The 20,446-nt window shown below is 42.7% G+C and overlaps 1 protein-coding gene across 2 annotated transcripts in view; it reads right to left on the bottom strand.

The window, feature by feature from the left end:
- Positions 1-365: 365 nt before the first annotated feature.
- Positions 366-20,446, bottom strand: part of XRCC5 (X-ray repair cross complementing 5) — an 89,827-nt gene continuing 69,746 nt past the window's right edge. Inside the window, exons 17-21 of one of the 2 annotated variants that reach the window (XM_042950091.1) lie at positions 15,025-15,134; positions 13,002-13,098; positions 10,925-10,992; positions 1,358-1,432; positions 366-592 (exon numbers count right to left, since the gene is read on the bottom strand). In XM_042950091.1, coding sequence (XP_042806025.1) covers positions 578-592; positions 1,358-1,432; positions 10,925-10,992; positions 13,002-13,098; positions 15,025-15,134 — 365 coding nt within the window. In that variant the 3' untranslated portion in view covers positions 366-577. Of the gene's footprint in view, positions 593-1,357; positions 1,433-10,924; positions 10,993-13,001; positions 13,099-15,024; positions 15,135-20,446 lie in introns of those variants that run through there. The other variant, XR_006205699.1, reaches the window with a different exon arrangement.

Genomic DNA, 20,446 nt, shown 5'->3' with positions numbered 1-20,446 from the left:
TGTGCCCCCCTCCCACCCTACTCAAGGAAAACCACCTACACATACAGCTGACGTAATGTGGGGATGAAAGGCTTAAATAAAAACACAAAGAGTCAGCTCTTAGCCACGAGTTCCCAAACCCACCTTTTTGGCGGTAAGGAACTACCGCCACTCTATGACCAGCATAAGCTGTTGGGGGGTCGGACAGTGGGCTGTACCTCCAGGACAGGACTCAGAAGGTCACCAATGACACGAGGTAAAGCTCCATGAGGCCTGTGATTCTTACCAGTATACCAGGTCAGGAAGAAATCGGTTTTCCAAAAACTTCAAAGCACATGCATAAGTATACCGAGATCATAAAGACCACAAAAGAAATAATACACTGATCAGAAAGCAACGATTCTTTATAAACATGTATAGGCTCTAAATGACCCCTTATAGTTGTATCTACTCATTCCAGAGAATTAGGAGATTCTCTTCCGCAGAACCTACAGAGACCATCCCCAGAGCTTCCAGTTCCCTTGAATGGCCTCCTCTGGACAGAACTCCCAGCGTGAGAGCGGTGACAATTCTCGCAGATTCCCCACACGGCCACGACCTATATCAAGTCCAGCTGTGAATGAGAAGAACACTTTTAGAAAGGAGCCAGGCCAACCACGGACCGCTGCTTCCCTGGTGAGAAGGAGTTTAACGACAATGGCTCTCTTCACTGGTGGCATACATGTACTAACTCAGTGCTGTTTCAGGAGTTAAAAACCCAGTAAGTGGTCACAACACTGAAGACTTCTCCACAAACAGACTGAAAGTTTGTACTGGAATTAGCTGTCGTGTGAGGCTAAAAGGTGGGAAGTTTCCCCACATGAAGGATGGATACAAAGGCAAGACTTACACAGCCTCCCAGGCAACCAGACAAGGTGTGAGGAGGTCCAGAAATCCCCCAAATGCCTCTCAGCTGATTTTGTTTACATTAAGTTAATTGACAATATTCAAGAATTAGGCTTTTAAAAGGCTGTTTTTATTTGTCAACCCACACAAATTGCATGCTGTATTGCTTATTTTGGTTGAGAGCAATTTCAGTAAATTATGACATTTTGCTACTAAAGGAATGGCCTCACCAGCTCTTTTTCAGTCCTTCACGAGAAAGGATTAAACTGAATGAACAATATAAGTGAAACCAGAGAGCACAGGAATTTCCTTATGAAATTACCTATCTGATTAAATTTATAACGGCAATAAATAATAGTGTAGGGAGCTTCTGGTGTGTCAGCAATTAAAACTCAAATTAAGAAACAGGCCTATGATAGGTAGCACTGTGGCTGTATTTACATTCAGACCAGTCTGATCTGGAGAACACCTGGAAGAGATGAAAAGCACTTACTAAATCATCCACGTCACCACCTTCTGCAAATATGGCTGCTGCGTCTTCATTTGGATTTTCTCTAGGGGCCAGAAACTGTGAATACAAAGCCAGGCATGACACCAAAATGACATTTTTGCCTCTTTGGATGGAGGGGACAGTCTGCTGGCGGTGTCACAGGCAGACCTAAGAAGGCTTGCTTAGCAAAGTCTCACTGCAGTGGCCTCAAAGCAGCATCATCTTGATGCATACTCCTTCATTTGGCCCTGGACAAGAGCACCAATTTTTAAGTTGAATAGCTCACGTTAATTAGTCACCAAGAGAAAGTTCTTGTGAAGAGGGAGAAAACGACATGGTTTGCCAAGGCAGTGACCCCACCGGAGGGCCCCGTGTCAGGCATTGCGGACATTTCCATTTCTGCTTCCCCAGGGGACTTTTGTGCTCATTAGAGGTAAGAAAAGAACCAAACCTGGGGCTCCTCGGGCCAGTCGGTTAAGTGTCCAACTCTTGATTTCAGCTCAGGTCGTGATCCCAGGGTCATGGGATCAAGCTATGAGCTGAGCTTGGAGCCTGCTTAAGATTCTCTCTGTCCCTCTCTCTCTCTCTCTCTCTCTCTCTCACTCTCTCTCTCTGCCCCTCTCCCCTGTTCGTGCTGTCCCTCTGTCTCTCTCTAAAATAAGGAAAAGAACTAAACTCCTGGAACGATTACGTTTTGGTCTCTTTTGAAAGGAGCATAAGAATCCAGTGTGTGAACTCAACAGTTAGAATCTCATTCCTCAACTCTATGGAGGACAAAAGGTAGGACTTCCTGTAAATGATGTGAAACACAAAAATGGGTGAGCTTGAGAGGCTGTGCAATTCCTTTCCTGGAAATCCTTCAATTGGTTAGAAAACGTCTGAAAAACAAAGGTGGAGGAGAAAACTTCTAATGCATGCTTCTGTTCAGCATTAGTATTCTAGACCTGGAGCTTCTGAAAGGCAGATGCACAGAAAAGCAAGTGCCCTGAATCGAAGTCTGCAAGGATCTAGGGATGAAATTCAGATTTTAAAAAAGTGCTGGGTGCCCTTGAAAATCATCTGAACACTCCTGCTCTCTCCCCATCCCTCTAGGAGAGAGCAGTGGGGTCTCCTCTCTTCCAGGCAGGCAGTAACTGGGTCTGAGAGCTGGGGTTTGTCATCCACTTATCTAACCCCAGAGGGTGCTCCATCTCCTGGTACCCTAAGTCCCTGAAATGGCCGCAGAGCCAAACCCAGAGGAGCGTTTTTAAAGGTGGGGCCTCCCTCTCCCGCCTGCACTCCTCAGGGCCAGTGTGCATGGAGCACAAGGCCAAAGTCACCCTGAATTATTAGGCTATGTGCGGCAAGTGTCAGGAAGCCAGTGCTGCACGTCCTGCCATCCCTCGAGTGCAGAAACTCACACACACGGGTCATAACACAGCATCGGTGGACACTGTATCTGCAGAACTGGCGCCATGGCCATGACAGTTTGCTTTTGACTCAGCCTCTGTCCTGGACTTTTTTTCCTCACTCAAAACCACTCACCACTCATTAACTTCAGTTTTGACTGAGAGACTCAGGAATTTATTCCTTCTCAGGATACTCGTGGATCCTTCCATGGCCCTTTGTTGACCTGAAACTGGACCATGTTCAGTGCTGGGCATCAATGGTATAAGAGATGGGAAATGCTAGCAAAGGGGGATACAGTCTGAAGTAGAACTATAATGCAGCTTCTGTACCATTAATTCTTTTTTATTTATTCTAGTTGATTATTAAGATACCTGAGGGCCAAGTACAGATAAATGACCACCACACGTGTATCTGCATATGGTGTATGTCTGAAGATTAAACTCTGCTCTATCCTAGATTCTAAGAGGTCTAGGATATCCTAGATACCTTAGATTATGATTCTAATTACCATCATTAAAAATGGTTTTTACTTTGTTCCTTGCCTCTCCTATGCATTACCACTTAGCTGCATGATAGTTCTTACATTAGGAATGCATGGCTAAAAGACTTGCCCAGTTTGGGTGAAGAGGGTTAAGAGCAGAGCTGTGTTTTTTCCAGAAACCTCTGGGGGGGCCACACATCAGCAGCACCTGCCAGACACAGACACGCTCCCAGGGCCCAGCAGTTCCACAGTCCACCATACCCTTCATCACCCTGAGGGACCGGATATGTGGTAGGTATTTGCCAGTCTAGAAAACCCCTAACATTTTCTGGCACATAGCCTCTAAGAGCTCCAAACTCCATCCCTCCTCACCTGCACACCCCCTTTTCACGGTGGAATTACCAGATAGATGAAGGCAGGGCTGTCTGCACAGTACGACTGCAGTACATACAATTAAACACAAACAGCCCATCGCTGAGACCAGGCCGACCTCCTAGGAAGAGAGGAGCACCAGCAAGCAAACTCTCATTTCCATCACGTGCTAAGCACCTGCAAGTGATTCTCCTGACAGATCTACTTCATACTTCTGCGCAAGCGAATGATGGCTAAAAGCCGGGCTGCCATCCATTATCTCCCCAGAGCCCCAGGCAAGGCTGATCCCTTACACATATCACTCCTCTTCATCAGAGTTTTTTAACTGCAAGTAATTTGCAGGCTGTGCAGTGTGACGGGAAGCTGGAGATATAGCAGAGAACTCGATGACTGGCCTGCTTTCTCAATAAAAGCAACAGATTCTCTGAACGCAGCAGGAAGGGGCAGGAGCCAACTCTCATCTTCTCGCGTGTTCTTTCCCTCTGCAATGCTGCCAGGTTGAGAATAAATAGAAAGGATACTTGTGTGACACACTCCTCCTTCCTCAAACCACCAGGATTCACTTGGGGTTACCAAGAAAGAGTGTCCTTACTTGAAGAGCTTTGTGAAATGGACAAACTGTTGCTTTGCAAGCACACCGAAATACAATCCTGGCCACAGCAGGGAAATGGAGTCAGTAACGTCTGTATGGAAACAACCAGTCTAACCCCTCCATAAGACTAACAACTAATCATCAGCTTGTGCTCAGACCCTGACCAGTCCTGAATTAAACTCACAGGGCTTCCAGCGGGCTGACTCCAATACTATCCAGTCCACCCATAATCCAGATGTACAAAAGCATCAGGAAGAACAAGTCTGTTTGCATGTATTTTGCCTAAAAGGACATACATGTGAGTGTATACCCTGTGTATCTTACATCGTGCTACAAAGGCCATATTGCACAGCAGAGAAATCTGGCAACCCGCTGTGGGAGAACATAACCGTAACCCTAGCTAACCTCAGCCTCATGGGCAAGCCGCTTGACCTTTCTATAATTCATTTCCCCCCAAAACCAAAAGGGAATACTAGTGCTCGCTCTATCTCATGGGTTGTGGTGGGCCTCAGATGGAAAAAAGTATGCAAACCTACCTCGTCATATGTCGCTTTTATGTTCAACTCCTAGGAGTGTACCTGATATATGTCCACCAAATGACGTGTATGTACAAGAGCCATAGCATTTTCATAAGTGCCAAAGTCTGGAAACAATCAAATGCCCACCATGAGGGGAATGGATAAATAAATGATGGTATAACCGTAAAAGGGAGCATAGCTATAACAAAGGATGAATCACTCTAACATCATGGATGAATCATAAAGGTTAAGGACAGGCAAAGCTATGCTCAAGGGACAGGTGTCAGAATAGTGGTTACCCCGGGGACCAGGGGTTTCTGAATGCGAAGGGTACAAAGAGGCTTCGGGGGTAATGTAAATGTTCTATATTTTGATCTGAGTGGTGGGTACCCATATATGTGAATATGTAAGAATTCATCAGGTTGCATATTTAAGCTTTGTGCACTTACTATATGTATGTTCCACTTCAATAAAAATTTTAAAACTTTATACTAAAAGTATCAAGCTCTAAACAAATATAAGATAAAACTGTAGTATTTTCCTTACTGCTTTTCTTTGAATTAGCATACGAAACAACTACACCAGAGACTTAAGGCAGAAAAGAAAAGTGGAAAAGAGCAAAGGAAAAATTGTCATGGGGCCAACAGGGGACAGCAGTTAAAGAAAACTGTTCTCAAGAAATGATTCACATATTTTATCTTATAATCCTTCACAAGTTTGGAGATCTCTCACAAACTCACACACAGAAAACTGGGTGTACTCTTGCAAGGGGGGACACGAGCATCTTTCCTGTACGTAGATGTGGCTGGAGGCATGGAGCGGTGGCGCCATGGTGTGGTGGGAAGATGACCATAATGGTTTCCGGGGCTCTAGATTCTACTCAGTTCTGCTAGCCATGAACTTGCTAGGAGACACTAAGCAAGTCAATGTCACCTCTCTAGATGGAGTTTGTAAAATGACCAGATTGCTAAACTCCTATCATCTATGATGCTAAAGTGGAAAATCAGTAAATGTCAACAACAAAAGAGAAGGCTAGATTAGGCGGCTACAAGGAAAACAAGTACTAAAAAGATGATTATCCCCTCACAGAGTTCCCATCAAATGATTATTTAGACATAGCTCTCAGCCCCCTGGTATCCGTGAAAAATAATACAGCAAAGCCATGGGGAGAAATCCTCTTTCCCATCCGTGCTCCTAGTATGGAGTAAAAAGAATGAAGGACTGGGGGCCAGTCCTAGAACTGGACTCTTGGCCAGGACCTACGAAGAGATCTCAGCCATGTTATTTTACTTCTTGGGGCCCTATGTTTCTTCATCTATGAAATAAGGAGGTTAGACTGGATCAGTATTTTTCAGGTTCTGTTCCTTGAGGTCCTGCGTGTTCTTCTGAGTCCCCCGTGCACGGGTAATCCCAAACTGCCACACTCATTGTCCACCAACTGAGAGGCACCACCCTTCTCTGTTTTATGTATCAGGTTTCCCTGTAAGCGTTACGTTTCAAAAATAAAAACTCCATTAGAAGATCATTAGAATTCTTTCCAGCTGAATGAAATTATACACAACATAAGCCAACTTCCTCTGCCTTAGTTAAGGATCTGGCTTGTTTTAATTCTTCTAACCCAGGGCTTCCCGACATCATTATTCAACATTTTGGGCCAGAGAATTCTTTTTTTTTTTAAATTTTTTATTTGAGAGAGAGAGAGAGAGAGAGAGAGAGCGAGCACAGGGGAGAAGGGCAGAGGGAGAGAAGGAGAATCCTAAGCGGCCTCCACACTCAGTATGGAGCCTGATGCAGGCAGGGCTTAATCCCATGACCTTGGGATCATGACTTGAACTGAAATCAAGACTCGGCTGCTCAACCGACTGAGCCACCCAGGAGCCCTCAGATAATTATTTTATGTTAGAGGGCTGTCCTGTGAACCACAGGATGTTTCCCAGCATCCCTGGCCTCTGCTCACTAGGAGTCAGTAGCACCCATACCCACCATTGTAACCACCAAAATGACTCTAGACAATACCAAATGTCTCCTGGGGAGCAAAATCATTCCTGGTTGAGAACCACTGTTCTAACTCTAACATAGGTTAGCAAGAAGAAACTTATTTAAAAAAAAAAAAAAAAAAGGAAGTCTTTGATAAAGAAGACAAACTTCAAATGAAGAGTCAGCCTATCCTAACCTTCCACAAGTCCAAGTGTGTTACTACTGGTGGTCCCAGGGCAAACAACCTCCCAATGCTCCTGGAACGTGCCGGGCGTAAGCTGCACGCCACTCCCCACAGAGCCACGCCTTGAGGGGTGGACATGAGAGCTATCTGAAGGCTCTACCAAACATCAAATGAGACTGTATGTCTGACAGTAACAAAAGGAAACAGAAAAAGTTAAGTGAAAGAACTGGCAAATTATAGTGACAATAAAAGCAAATGTTGGGGGGAAAGAGGCATCATGTTTATAGTCTAGGCTTCAAAATGAAATGAGAGCTATGAGTGAATTTAAAAGAGAGTGACTATCTAAACTTACATGGAAGAACTTTCTATTTCTGGAGCAGGACTGACTTACCTAGATTGCTCAAAGAGTCTTAAAATCTACACTTTTCGAGAATATACCAGAGGGAAATGGCTCTCCTTAAGACATGCGAGTGTAAAGTTAGGATTTCATTTTCATTTCAAACAGACATCCCATGCAAATCATCAACATTTAATAATAATTTGACAGCTTTCTAACTTCAAGTGACTTATGGAAGTAACTTGGCAGACTTGAAATGGACTGTGAGGACTGCCCTTCAACCTCTTATAGTCCAGTTTCCTTAACTGATTATTTGGGAAGTGTCCCAACTTAATACTCCCTCTGTAGGCAACATAAATCCTGCAGTGCATAGTCAGAAGAGGCTCCCCCTCCCTGCCCTGCTGCAGTAGGTCTTGGAAACCACAAAAAGCCAGTTTCCCCGAGCCAGGCCCTTCCTCAGTGATTCTCCCCAGTGTCCTCTGTATGTGCATTCTCCCTCCCACATGTCTCTCCCACAGTCAACAAGTGCCATTTAACAACATCTTTAACACAGGAGCACCTGGGGGGCTCGGTCAGTTAGACGGCTGGCTCTTGGTTTCTGCTCAGGTCATGATCTCACCGGTTCGTGAGTTCGAGCCCTACATCCGGCTCCGCACTGGCTGTGCAGAGCCTGCTTGGGACTCTCTCTCTCTTCTCAAAAAATAAATAAACGTAAAAAAAATTTTTTTTTAATACAAGGATTAAGTTTTCCCCCTGATAAACAAAATGAGTGTTTTGGGAACAAAAAGATGGGAAGTTTTCAGAGTTGTCTTAACTCACAACCAACTGTAATCAGCTCTGCTGACACTGGAACCATGTTAAGGATAGACAGAGCCCCACACCTAGTCATTAACTGAAATTCCTCTCTGCACCTTAATGATCAGACATTGAGATTCCCCAAGGTTAGGCTCTGTGCCTTTAAGTTCCAAAGAAGATACTGCATTTGCAGCACAGAACAAGCCTCAGACAACTTGCAAGAAGCACACCATCCCTTCTTAGACTTCTTTCCTCCCTACTATTCTGGACTCACTTAGCCATGACACCTTTGCTTAAGATGCACTGCGGGGAGGGAAACACTCCCTTTTCAGATCTGTGCTTCTCTGCTTTCTTCACTAACAGTAATACGTACTCAACTCTCACCTGGATGACAGATTTTTTTTTTTTTTAATGCAATGATTTGTCTTGATTTAATTTACTTGTTTAGCAAAAGCTGATTGATAAGCCTTCATGCTAAGTGATGGCTAACTTTTTGTGTCAACTGGCTAGGCCACGGTGCCCAGCTACGGTGTGCAAAACACTAGTCTAGATGTTGCTGTGAAGGTGATTAACATTTACAATCAGCTGCCTTGAAATAAAGATTACCCTTGGTAATACTGGGAGGCCTCATCCAATCAATTGAAGGAATTCTGCCTCAAGAGTGTAACACAGAAATCCTGCCTGAATTTCTAGCCTGCTGGCTTGCCTGACAAATTTCAGATTGGCCAGTCCCCACAATTTCATGAGCCAATTCTTCAAAATAAATCTTTCCCCAATCCCCCCCACTCCCCCCCCCCACACCCATATATCCCATATATATATTCTATTGGTTTGGTCTCTCTGGAGAGCACTGAATGATACACTCTAGTTCAAGGGGGAAATATCATGCCAGTGTATAAAGTAACAAACAGAAATAAAACCAAGCAGTTAGATGACATGCTCTTGAGTACGGACATAGTCACAGTATTGACTGTGGTGGAAGAGGGTACAGACCCTGTGGAGCCCCTTTTGAGACAAAAATCAGCATCTTAGGGTATGCTTCTAAAATTTCAGGATCTTACTTCCTGAAAGCAGGGACCGGATATGTTCTTTAACAAAATGTTTTTGCCAGGCAAAGTGCTTAATACAGTTTCTAACAGATTCTAACTTCTTCCCCCCCCCCCCCCCCAAATACTATGGTTTCTGCCAAATGCCTTTATTGAGTTGAAAATTTAAGGCATTTTTAAAATTTGGCCTGAATTTAGCCATAAGATGAAAACTTCCAGCCTTGTTCCTGCCTTTCTCTTAACAGATTCCTGTCTGCTAGCCCAGATCAAGCTCTCCCTTAGCGTGTGTTGTTAGTTTTTTGAATCTCTACTATCTTCCTCTGCAACCCTGTAACTGATGGTTTAAGGGCAGGGTGCTGTCTTATCTAGCACAGTGCCCAGCAGATGGCAGGGGCCAGGCACAGTAACTGACAGCTGCTGGGTGTTGTGCCAGCAGGGCTGGATCAGTCAGGTACTGCAACTGAAGTTAATGTTATGAAACACATACTTGTGAGAAACCCTATTTAATTTTATTAAAATATATTAAAATTTCATGGGGCACCTGGGTGGCTCAGTCAGTTAAGTATCTGACTTTTGATTTTGGCTCAGGTCATGATCTCAGGGCCGTGGGATCCATGCTCAGCATGGAGCCTGCTTAAAATTCATTCTCTCTCTCTCTCTCTCTCTCCCCCTTCCTCCCTCCTTCCCTCCCTCTGTCCCTCTCCCCGACTCGTGCTCTCTCCCACACTCAAATAAAAAAATTAAAAAAGAAAAAAAACCTTAAAAAAAAATTTCACCACAGATCTGAGGTATAATGAAAGATTACCAAACTCAACAGTCAATATATCTGATTCATGGCTGAATCAGATACAAACAGGGAGACCCTGGTCTATTTGTGTCAATACATGGGGTCTTTTATTAAAAAACACCTTTGGAATACTTTGTCTTACTCTGGAATACTAGGGTTTCTCTACTGTCTATGTACTACAATCACCTGAGGGGCTTTAAGACCTCAAACCCTGCCCAGGACCTCAATTTCAGACTAACAGAATCTTTGGGGTGGGGCGTGGTCATTAGTTTTTGGGTTTTTTAAAAATATTTTTAAGTTTTTAATTTTTTTTGAGAGAGAGTGTGTGAGCAGTAGAGGGGGAGAGAAAGAATCTTTTTTTTTTAGTATTTATATTTGAAAGAAAGAGACAGAGACAGAGACAGAGACAGAGAGAGAGAACACATGTGGGGGAGGGGCAGAGAGAGGACAGAGGATCCGAAGCAGGCTCTGTGCTGACAGCAGCAAGCCCAATATGGGGCTCAAACTCACGAACCATGAGATCATGACCTGAGCCAAAGTCAGATGCTCAACTGACTGAGCGACCCGGGTGCCCCAAGAGAGAGAATCTTAAGCAGCCTCCAAGCTTAGCACAGAGCCCCACACGGGGCTCAATTTCATGACCCTGAGGTTATGACCTGAGCCAAAATCAAGAGTCAGACATTCAACCAACTACGCCACCCAGGTGCCCCCTTCAAATTTCTTAAGTAACAGTCCCCTCGGTGACTAATGTGTGGCCATGGTGGGAATCACTGGATGGCCTGGATTTCAGAGCCTTTACCAACGCCCAGAATAAGCTTGGTATGCACTAGGGACTTTAGGAGCTCTAGAGTCAATAAAGCTGCGGTTCCAAGTGAATTCTAGAAGCATCACTGCAGTCTATGGAAAACTGAACGAGTTTACAGTATCAGCCACAAAGATGGGGCAGTTGGAGGAATCTGCCGATTGGTTGTATAAAGAATGGGGACCCTAATTTAGTTACCCTTAAAATTTAAAATCTTCAAGGAAGAATGCACATCCAGAAAATATCCACTACAATAATTCATCTACAGACAGGGTATTATTCCTCAATACCTTTTTGGCTTCTTCAGCTGTGATGGAACTTCCGGGGGCTTCATCTTTGGTGATCAGAGTAATTCCATCTAAAAAGTAATTCACAGAGTGAAATCCAAGTGCAAAGAATCAATCCCAATCATACCTTCCTTTCTACCGTGCCGCTCCCATCTTTGCATGGGAGATTTTTAAAACTATACAGGGTGCACTTCTCTGTAGGAAATGCAAAACTGTTGTTCCTTGCATCCTATCCTTTCTCCTACTTTGCTTGTGGATGCCGCCTGCCTTATGATGCCTTCCTTGATTAAATCTCTCCTTGAGAATTTTCACATCGCTTTGTTTACACCTTTGAAATGGCTCCCATCACATCTTACCTTGTGTAACTATTTGTACATATTTTCTCTCTCCTAACGGACCACACTTTTCTCCAGGACAGGGACAGGGTTTTATTCACCTTTATATTCCCCTCAATGTTGTGCATGGTGTAAGTTCAGTAAATAAATAACCTAATAACTATACTTTGGCCCAAATCCATTAGGTATCCAATATGAGAATCTGCAGACATTTTGACTTCTAGTAATGTTACTGGCTACTGACGGAACGGCAAGAGGCCCAAGGTCGGGAGGAAACATGTTCTCACAATGGTCATGTCTGCAACTTAGCACGTACGTCAATTTTAGCTCAGTGAGAGCAAATCAAGAATAGAAAATCTACCCTTCGGTTCTCTCTTCTTCGTAAGATTTTATCCTGCCTCAAAGAGTTGATGCTTGATACACCTTCAGAAAAGCACATACATGGGGCGCCTGGGTGGCTCAGTCAGTTAAGTGTCTGACTTCAGCTCAGGTCCTGATCTCATGGCTCGTGAGTTCAAGCCCCACATTGGGCTCTGTGCTGACAGCTCAGAGCCTGGAGCCTGGAGCCAGACTTGGATTCTGTGTCTCCCTCTCTCTGTCCCTCCCCACTCGTGCTCTGACTCAATCTCTCTCTCTCTCTCAAAAATAAATAAACATTAAAAAATTGTTTTTAAATAAAAAAGAAAGAAAAGCCCATTTAACATCCATTTGTACCTAGGAATGGCACAGGTCATGTGTATTCGCTCAACAGGAGATAAGCTCTCAGTAAATATGTACCCTGTGTATGTCCTGTAAGTTTCTGTTCAGTAAACAATATGCTGGAGGCAATCAATAAATACCAAAAACAATCTCTTTCATCTAGCAGGTCAGCAGCAGAGACACCAAAGTGATCTGAGTAAGCCCCACCCACCACCTATTCTAATGGTTTCTGCTCCCCAGTCTAGAAGCTAAAGGGCTGAAAAATGAACTGTCAGGAAGATAGTTCCTGACTGATGAGAAGCTGCCATTTGAAGCTGGATAGATAGATCTGCAACTCCTTTTCACAGAATCTGCACAGAAACACAGGTTGAAACTCATCCAAGGGCCCTACTTCAAGTGGAAAGTTTCATAATTTTCAACACGATTGTTTTCATAACAGATATTTTTAACAGGTAATATCTTATACTACCTGAAAAGAAAATCAAGTTCTGAAAGAAAATCAAGTCAGGTTAAAAAAAAAAAAAAGGGCAAAGTGCACGAAGGAAATCAGACATCAGGCCTAACACTGGAAGAGTGTGTGCTGTCTTCTTTCTGAGATTAGTCTGCACCAGTCCAATGTGAGGGAGCGGCTGTGGTGCACGAAGATGCTGGTCTGCTGGAGCAGAAAGCCCAAGAACGTGTTAATGGAAGGCCACAGGAGAGCAAACTGTGGGTGAGGTCAATGAGAGTGCTGTGGATCCGGCAGGATGGACAGGACGAAAGGGTCTAAGCATCTGAGAAAGGGGGCAGTGTTTGCCCACATGGTTTCTTCCAACAAACAGCAAGGTACCATCTGAGAAATGGGCCATGCTGCACACAGCTGAAGACAGGACTTGCGTGTTGACTTATTATTTATGACTTTTTATTTATGCTTATTAACTGAGCATTTCCCAAATCCACATGGAAAGTCATCAGGTTGCCACATAACACATCAGACAATGTAATTTACACTTATATTTAGAAAAAACAGCACAACTGTTTGGAGCAAATGACAAAAGACACCTTACCCTGAACGACAATGTCCCAGAACTGCTTTAATTGTTTAATTTCCACTTTCTCTCGAAGGGCTTTCAGGAAATTGTTAAAGCACTGCTCTTCCGAAACCTGGAGGCATGGGGGGGTAGAGGGGCATCAGGTTGGAGCCAACACGGAGACAAGTCCTTCCCAGGACAAAGTGCTATATATACTGAGACCACCATTATTTATAAGAAAAATATGTCATGTTCTTCTTTGGTGAAATGGGAAATGGGGTATGGCATTTCAAATTTCAGCTTTGTTCACTGGGAACCAGGAATCTTTCCATCTGTGGATGGTAGAGAACTCCGTAGGGCCACAACAGGTTTTTTGGTGGCCTGGTACTTTGCTTTTTGACCTTCCATATAGACAAATTCAAACAAAAATAGGATGATGTCATCAATGCTCATATACCCATCACCCAGCCTCAACACCTGTCGACTTAGCCAATCTTGTCCCATCTGTACTCCTACCTTTTCCTTCAACCCAGGGGTTGTTTGGAAGCAAACGTCAAGCATATTACATCATCTATAAATATTTCTGTATGCAGTATCTAAAATATAGAGAGGGACTCTTTTTTAAAAAAATACCGAAAAATTAGGAGTAATAACCAGTCAGTAGTCACATCTTCCCATTTATAAAAACCTTTTTTCTTTTTTTAATTTTTTTTTTATTAACGTTTGTTCATTTTTGAGACAGAGAGAGACAAAGCATGAATGGGGGAAGGTCAGAGAGAGAGAGGGAGGCACAGAATCTGAAACAGGCTCCAGGCTCTGAGCTGTCAGCACAGAGCCCGACGCGGGGCTCGAACTCACGGACCGCGAGATCATGACCTGAGCCGAAGTCGGACGCTTAACCGACTGAGCCACCCAGGCGCCCTAAAACCTTTTTTCTTTTAGTGTGTCTGCGTGTTTTGCAGTTTTGCAGCTAAAAAAGGTCTTTACATTAAGAGTGGCTGATAGGTCTCTGAGTCTCTTTGGATGCTCCTTCATCTCTCCCTCACTTTAAAAAAACAATCTTTTATTTCTTAAGAAAGAAAGCCAGTGGCCTGGTACTTTCAAGGGTGCATAGTGACAACAGTGCTCAGAAGTGTTACTGGGTGCTCCGCATGCCTGGGGGCAGTGCCAGGAAAGCAATGTTTTCATCACCTTTTCCCACGTTACTAGACCCTCCTCCACCTGGGGCATCCTTAGTCTCATATGGACTCCACTTTGCCCTAATTTTGTCTTTTATCTGTAGGGCACTGGATCACCTACTCCTGAATCTTCTAATTTTAACAATTTTCTCATTTTCTTATCATTCTTTGTTAAGTACCTAAACAATTCAGGAATTAATCTGTTCACTCACTCAGCAAATATTTAATAAGCATCCATATAAGCACTAATATACACTGCAACTACATCTATTTTAAAAATACACTTTCTAATTTGAACTTGCTCACTCTTGCCTAGAGTTTCTGTATAAAAGCCTAGAAACAATTTGGAAAACTTTTACAATGGTTTTTCAAAATTCCTAATAAAACAAACAAAAAAAAAAACCCACACAAAAAGTGGGGTGTGCTGCTAAGTGAATTAACTTTCAGTGTTTTTCATTTTTCCTGGCATTCCAGATCCCTACTCCTGTCTTCATAAAATCCTTCTCAATAATCCTACCAATATATATTTTCCATCAGTTTCTTTAAAACAGTTAACTGGTCCTTTAATGAGTGGGCCACGAGAGGTTACAGTGGAAATTTCCCTGGTTCCCTAAATAGGAATCATGCAGCATGGACTTCACCGTAATAAAAAGCTAATTCTCAGGGACTAAGCATCGCATTCACCACACCCATCTTTGTGCCCCCTCAGAAATGACGGCCAGAGTAAAATGACTCAGTCATTTCTGCATCTCTTGGCAAACACTGCTATTCTTAGTGAGGACAGTTATTTCCAAAAGCCCGTGCTTGCTTGTGGGGCGCTGTGTCCCCTGTGATGGTGGCCAACTGTTTAGGAAGAGGAAGACAGGTGAGGACAGCATTACCTGAATGGCTTCTTCCCGGAACACTGTGATGCAGTCCATGCTCTTCATAAAATACGGTGTTTCATTAGTATCCAAAAACTGCTCGATCTGATTTATTAGCTGGCGACTTGCTAAAACATAAGACAATAAATTCATTTTCCTCATTTTGAGCAATGCTTGTTAGAGAGAGTGCCTGTAAGTACGTATTATGGCTCCAGGGCCTCATGGCCAGTATGCACAAAAGCTATTCTTCGAGAGAGGGTGGATGGGATGAGGGAGAGGGGATGCAGAATGCGGATTCTGAAAGTCTGTATTTCAAAGTCTGGGTAATACTTAATGATATCTGTCAAGAAATGAAATTTAATTACTAAAATGTTTAGAATTACAGCTAAATGTTCTTATGGTACAAACACTAAATTTTTTTTAATTGTTGTTGCTTTTTATCACCCCCCACCCCCGAATTTAGGGGCCATTTGGGCAGTTCCAAGCGGTCTTTCCTGGTATGTTCACAGAACCTAGACCCTCCAGTCCCTCCCCCAATTCCACCCACGATAAATGTCAAACAGTGCCAGACAGTGAAGAGTAATGAGCCAGGGACGCCTCGTCTTCTACCAACTGCAGGTCAAATTAGAAAAGATCAGCCCTCGTCTTAATTTAATAATATCCCTTTAGAATGAGAAATCCCTGCTATGTTATCTTCTGCCCTTAGCCGAACTTGAATATTCTCTCTGTTGCTCAGCACCCTACAAGCCATGAATACTTAATAAACAGTAACTGCAAGCAAACAAGTCATAAATTTTACAGAAAGAGGAAATACGTTAACAATGTTACCGTTTGTCAGATAGGCTGCAACTTGAGGCTTTCTCACAAACATTTTTTAATATGAAAAAAAAACAGAGGAAAACAGAAACAAAGTCATCAGGGGATATAAGTCGCTGAGCAGACTCAAATGGCCTCTTATGACTGGTGGCTGGCGTAGAACAAACCAAGAGGTACACAGTGATGGCACAAAGGCTCACTCTCACTCGTGCCCTGAAACCACTCACCGGCGGGCTGGGCTGGCAATTTATGCTGAACGGTCAAGGTGCTCTGAGACTGCACGCTGCCACAATCACAGCCTCACAACTGTGAGGACTCTAATAAGAGTTGTGAACGGCTATGTACACAAACACTAATGAGAGCGTGCTTTCAAGGCTTGCCTATGAAGGCTTGCCTATGAAGGCTTGAGGTCACTAACTGAATTACAGTGACCAGAGCACTGCTCAATGTCCTATGAAAGACATGAAACTCAGTGCCATCAACGTATTTCCTAAGGGACCTACAGCATATGGAAAGGATTAAAAAAATGGACAAAGTGTTTCCTAATACAATAATTATGCAACAAGTGACAAATATTCCCAGTAACCATTTCACCTCTTCCACCAACTAGGAGATTATGATCTCTATTATAATAAAGTACTTAACAAACTTGAGGGATTAGAGAAACACTTCTCTGCAATTTCTGAAATCTTTACCAATGTATCCCACAGCAGTGGATTAATACCCAACAATTCAAAGGAGCAAAAGGATGTTTGGATGGGTCTTTTTGAACAAGGTAAATAATACAGCCCTGATTAATAGAGCAGAAAACCAACAAGCAGCTCAAAACAACACAAGTTATCTCCTTTTTCAGCCTGGAAAGGCAAAGTAACAGAAGTGTTTGATAGTCCCTATACCATTTACAGCAGTCTGCTTGCTCTGATAAAAATGACATAAAGTTCACTCAGAGTTACGTATCTAGGCACAAGTAAGAGCCTTCATAGGCCAGAGGTAGTAATCCTCAGAGACTCAATGTCTCTCATTTCTTCTGAAATGAGGAACAGGGGCCTTAGCGAGCTATGATGTAAATGTTTCTCTGCCTGATGTAGGAATTATTTTAATTTAACCTAATGTATATTTACTGTATAAGTGTTATAGGTAAGACTCTAGAGTGTGTTCTGTGGAAGACACAATCAAATTGAAGATAAAGTCCTTGCCTTTGAGGACTCTACAGTCTAATGGGGACACAACACATATATAAAAATAATAATAGGAGGTAAATGTGAAGAGGACTATGACTGGTATGGAAATATATCAGCTGATGTGAATTTTTTAAAATCTTTGGTGACTGATTAAAAGAAACTTTCCTGAAGTGAGATGGCTTTTTTGCTGGGCAATGAAAAGCAGAATTTGGCCATGATACAGCAGAAAACAGAATGAGCCCAAGTATGAAGAGAGGTGGGAAAGCATAGGGTATGTCTGAAGAGAAGGAAATGGTCCAACACATGGAGTCCAGACAGGAAGAGGGGAAGAAAAAGAAGGAAGAATCAGCTAGGGGAAGGTTGGAGGGTAGGTGGTCCAAGACAAAAGTACATGTGAGGGTCCTGAGGCAGGACAGTGCTTGGCTCTGTAACAAGTGTAGGGGAGAAGAGTTCAAGACCAAGCCTTTAAGGGGCTGCAACATTTAGAGCTCGGAGAGAGGAAAGGGAGCTGACAGAGGAGGCTAAGGAGTGGTGAGGGAGACAGTGAAAACCAGGAGGGTACAGTGTCACAGATGCTAAGAGATTAAAGAGGAGAGCTGTCTGCCATGTCCAAACTTATTCTATAAAGACTGCAAGAAAAAGAGTATAAAAAGCACAAGGGATTAGGTACTGAAGCTTAGGGAGTCCTTAAACCCGGGAGTCCATGTATCAACTAAATATGGACTGAACTGCTTTGCAAAAAACACAGCTTCTTGACCCATTTTATCTTGACGTAAGATGGAACACGCATACACAGAGTTGCCATCTTATAGAAAAAAGTATTCAAGAGACTGAAATAAAGCAAAAGCAAAAGCCAACAATCCATTTGCAGTAACGATACAGGAAAGAAGGGATATAAAGAAAAGGAAGTAGGAGTCTCAATACCTAGTTTCTATTTAAGAATGAAGTTCTTAATGTATTTGTGGGCCTATTTGGATTGAGTTTTCTTATTTACATGTTAGACTGTTCTGCCTTTTCCTCCAGGAACTTCAGGAACACAGGGAGATAAACATATCCAAACTTGCAATAAATCCAGTGAATACAAAGAATCAGATTTTGCCCTTCTAGGCATCATCAGTTCCATGGCCTGTGCATCTGGCCCATGATTACGAGTTCTTTCCTTCTATGCAGACCATTTTGTGGTTCACTGACTATAATGAACCATTTAACACCAGCAAATAGCTGTGCTGGATGATGCTTTAACATACTGAGTATGAGAACAGGATGGGGACATCATTGGACAAGAGATTCACTCCCCTTCCAAAGTTTGGTGGCACTTCACATTTTCCTACCATTTTTAATAGAATGCAGAAATGGCTGACAAAAATAATTCTATTTTGGCTAGATGACGCTTTTGAAGTTCCTGTGCTCCCCACACCACATAAGGAAAATGTGGATCATCAGGGTGCTCCTCTCTGCTTTTACATCAATTACAGGGTATGGAATGGCCTGTCAGTCTTCATACTCAGGAAATCAGAGCCCCAATTTAATTCACCAAAATGCTTTCCAGAATTAGTCAGAGGCTCAATAATACTCATTAGTAGCCAATATAAAGGATGGCCATTGAAAGGGCCATCCATCTTAGGCAAAGGTCGTCATTTATTTCAAGGAGTACTCAAAATCAAAATGTTCTAGATTCTGAGGTTTAAACATGGGCGTTATATATTAAGCCAGCATCTTACATAAGTACAGACTGATGATCCACAAAATTAGTCTCAATAATACTTCACTGTTATATTAAAAATGCAATCCAGATACAAAAGTGTTACATATGGGGGAAAAAAACCAGTTTTGTTTTTGTTTGTTTTTTTTAATCTGAAACGTATGTTCTCCTTCTCCAGAGAAAATATTCAACACGACCCCAAATCCCCGAAATTGAATCACCTCCCTTCTTAATGTACAGTCACATGGGCCCAAATACTCAGGGCCATGTGCTTGTCAGCCCCTGACTTGACATCTGCTTACTACCTCTGTTCTCTATAAAGATGTTTCCCACAGAGTGAAAGAAAGTCATTTATTGTGGGTTTTTTCCCCTTCACCGGACAGAGCTAAAAAAGCAGTAGAATCACTCATCTGTCACACATTATATATAAAGGACTGTAAAACCATCTCAAATGATTTTGCTCAACCTAGGCATCATTCAGGATGTTTCTCAATTCAATCCTTACTATCTCAATGCCTCATGTGAATTTTACTTATTGAAGGGGTGCACATTTTACAGAAGTCGGCAGTTAATTTATTTTTAAATGCTGAGAACAGATTTACACAGTCAATGACAGTGGCATCTTTATAAAACAAATTTAAAAAGTAATACAAATTAAGCACTTAAATAAGTATATGATCAGGTCAGTAATTAAGAGAATAAAAGAATGATCTCTATCAGCAAATAAAACTCCAAGCAAGTAGTCCAGTCTGTTGCCAATTAAACCCACACATAAATACGATCACCATTTTAAGCCAGAAACTTGCAAGAAACATTTGCCTGATAAGAAAGAGTCTGTGTTTTAATATAGGCAACTGAAACTGAAACAGACCACCAACAGGCTTCCTTTTGTCTCTTTACTATAGGATACAAATTGGTCATTGTGGGTAGAGTCTATGTGTCTGTCAGGATCCAACCAGAAGAAGAGACATCACTGGATACTTCACAAAGGAAATTTAAGGCCGGCAACTGTTACACAGGTGACCAGAAGCTGTAAAGCCAGCTGCGAATGGTGCTGTAAACCAGAAATCAGTAACAGCAAGGAGCCCTTAGCACCCGTGGTAGTGCTGGGTGGCAGGAAGAAAAGAGAAGACAGGGGTGTAACAAGTAAATCTCAGGAGCCTGTCCTATGGGAGGTGAAGCCAAGGACTGGCCATGCTGCCCAACACAGGGCAGGTTTCTCCCTCCCGCCTTGCTTCCCACCAATTTCCCACCAGGGTCTCCTATTGGCTGAACCCTGTAGGAAGTCAGTAGACATGGAAGCTGGGAAAGGCAACCTGTGAGGGGCTGGCTCTGTCCCCCCAACTCCCAGATCTTGTGCGCACAGGGGAAGGATGAGGAGCGGGTCTAGGGGCCATCCGACACAGGGTTACTATGAACCCATAGAGGAGGATGCCCCAATTATGCACTGGATGTTTCCTGGAGACACAAAATTAATACAGTATTCTTTAAATAATAAAGGAAGGTAAAACGTACAGGCTTTTTTTCTTTCCTTCTTTCTAGTGAGAGAGGATACAATGAAATTCAATTGAAAGTTATTGAAAAAGTTCCTAAGTATATTTAAAGCTTTTCCCAATCCATATATATATATATATATATATATATATATATATATATATATATATATATATGTATGTGTGTATATGTATATGTATATGTGTATATATACATATAAAGCATATTTCTACAAAAAATTATACAC

Source organism: Panthera leo, chromosome C1 (genome assembly GCF_018350215.1).
Source record: "Panthera leo isolate Ple1 chromosome C1, P.leo_Ple1_pat1.1, whole genome shotgun sequence".
Lineage (NCBI taxonomy): Eukaryota > Metazoa > Chordata > Mammalia > Carnivora > Felidae > Panthera > Panthera leo.
The sequence above is the reverse complement of the archived record's forward strand: the minus strand, read 5'-3'. Positions and strand labels throughout refer to the sequence as shown.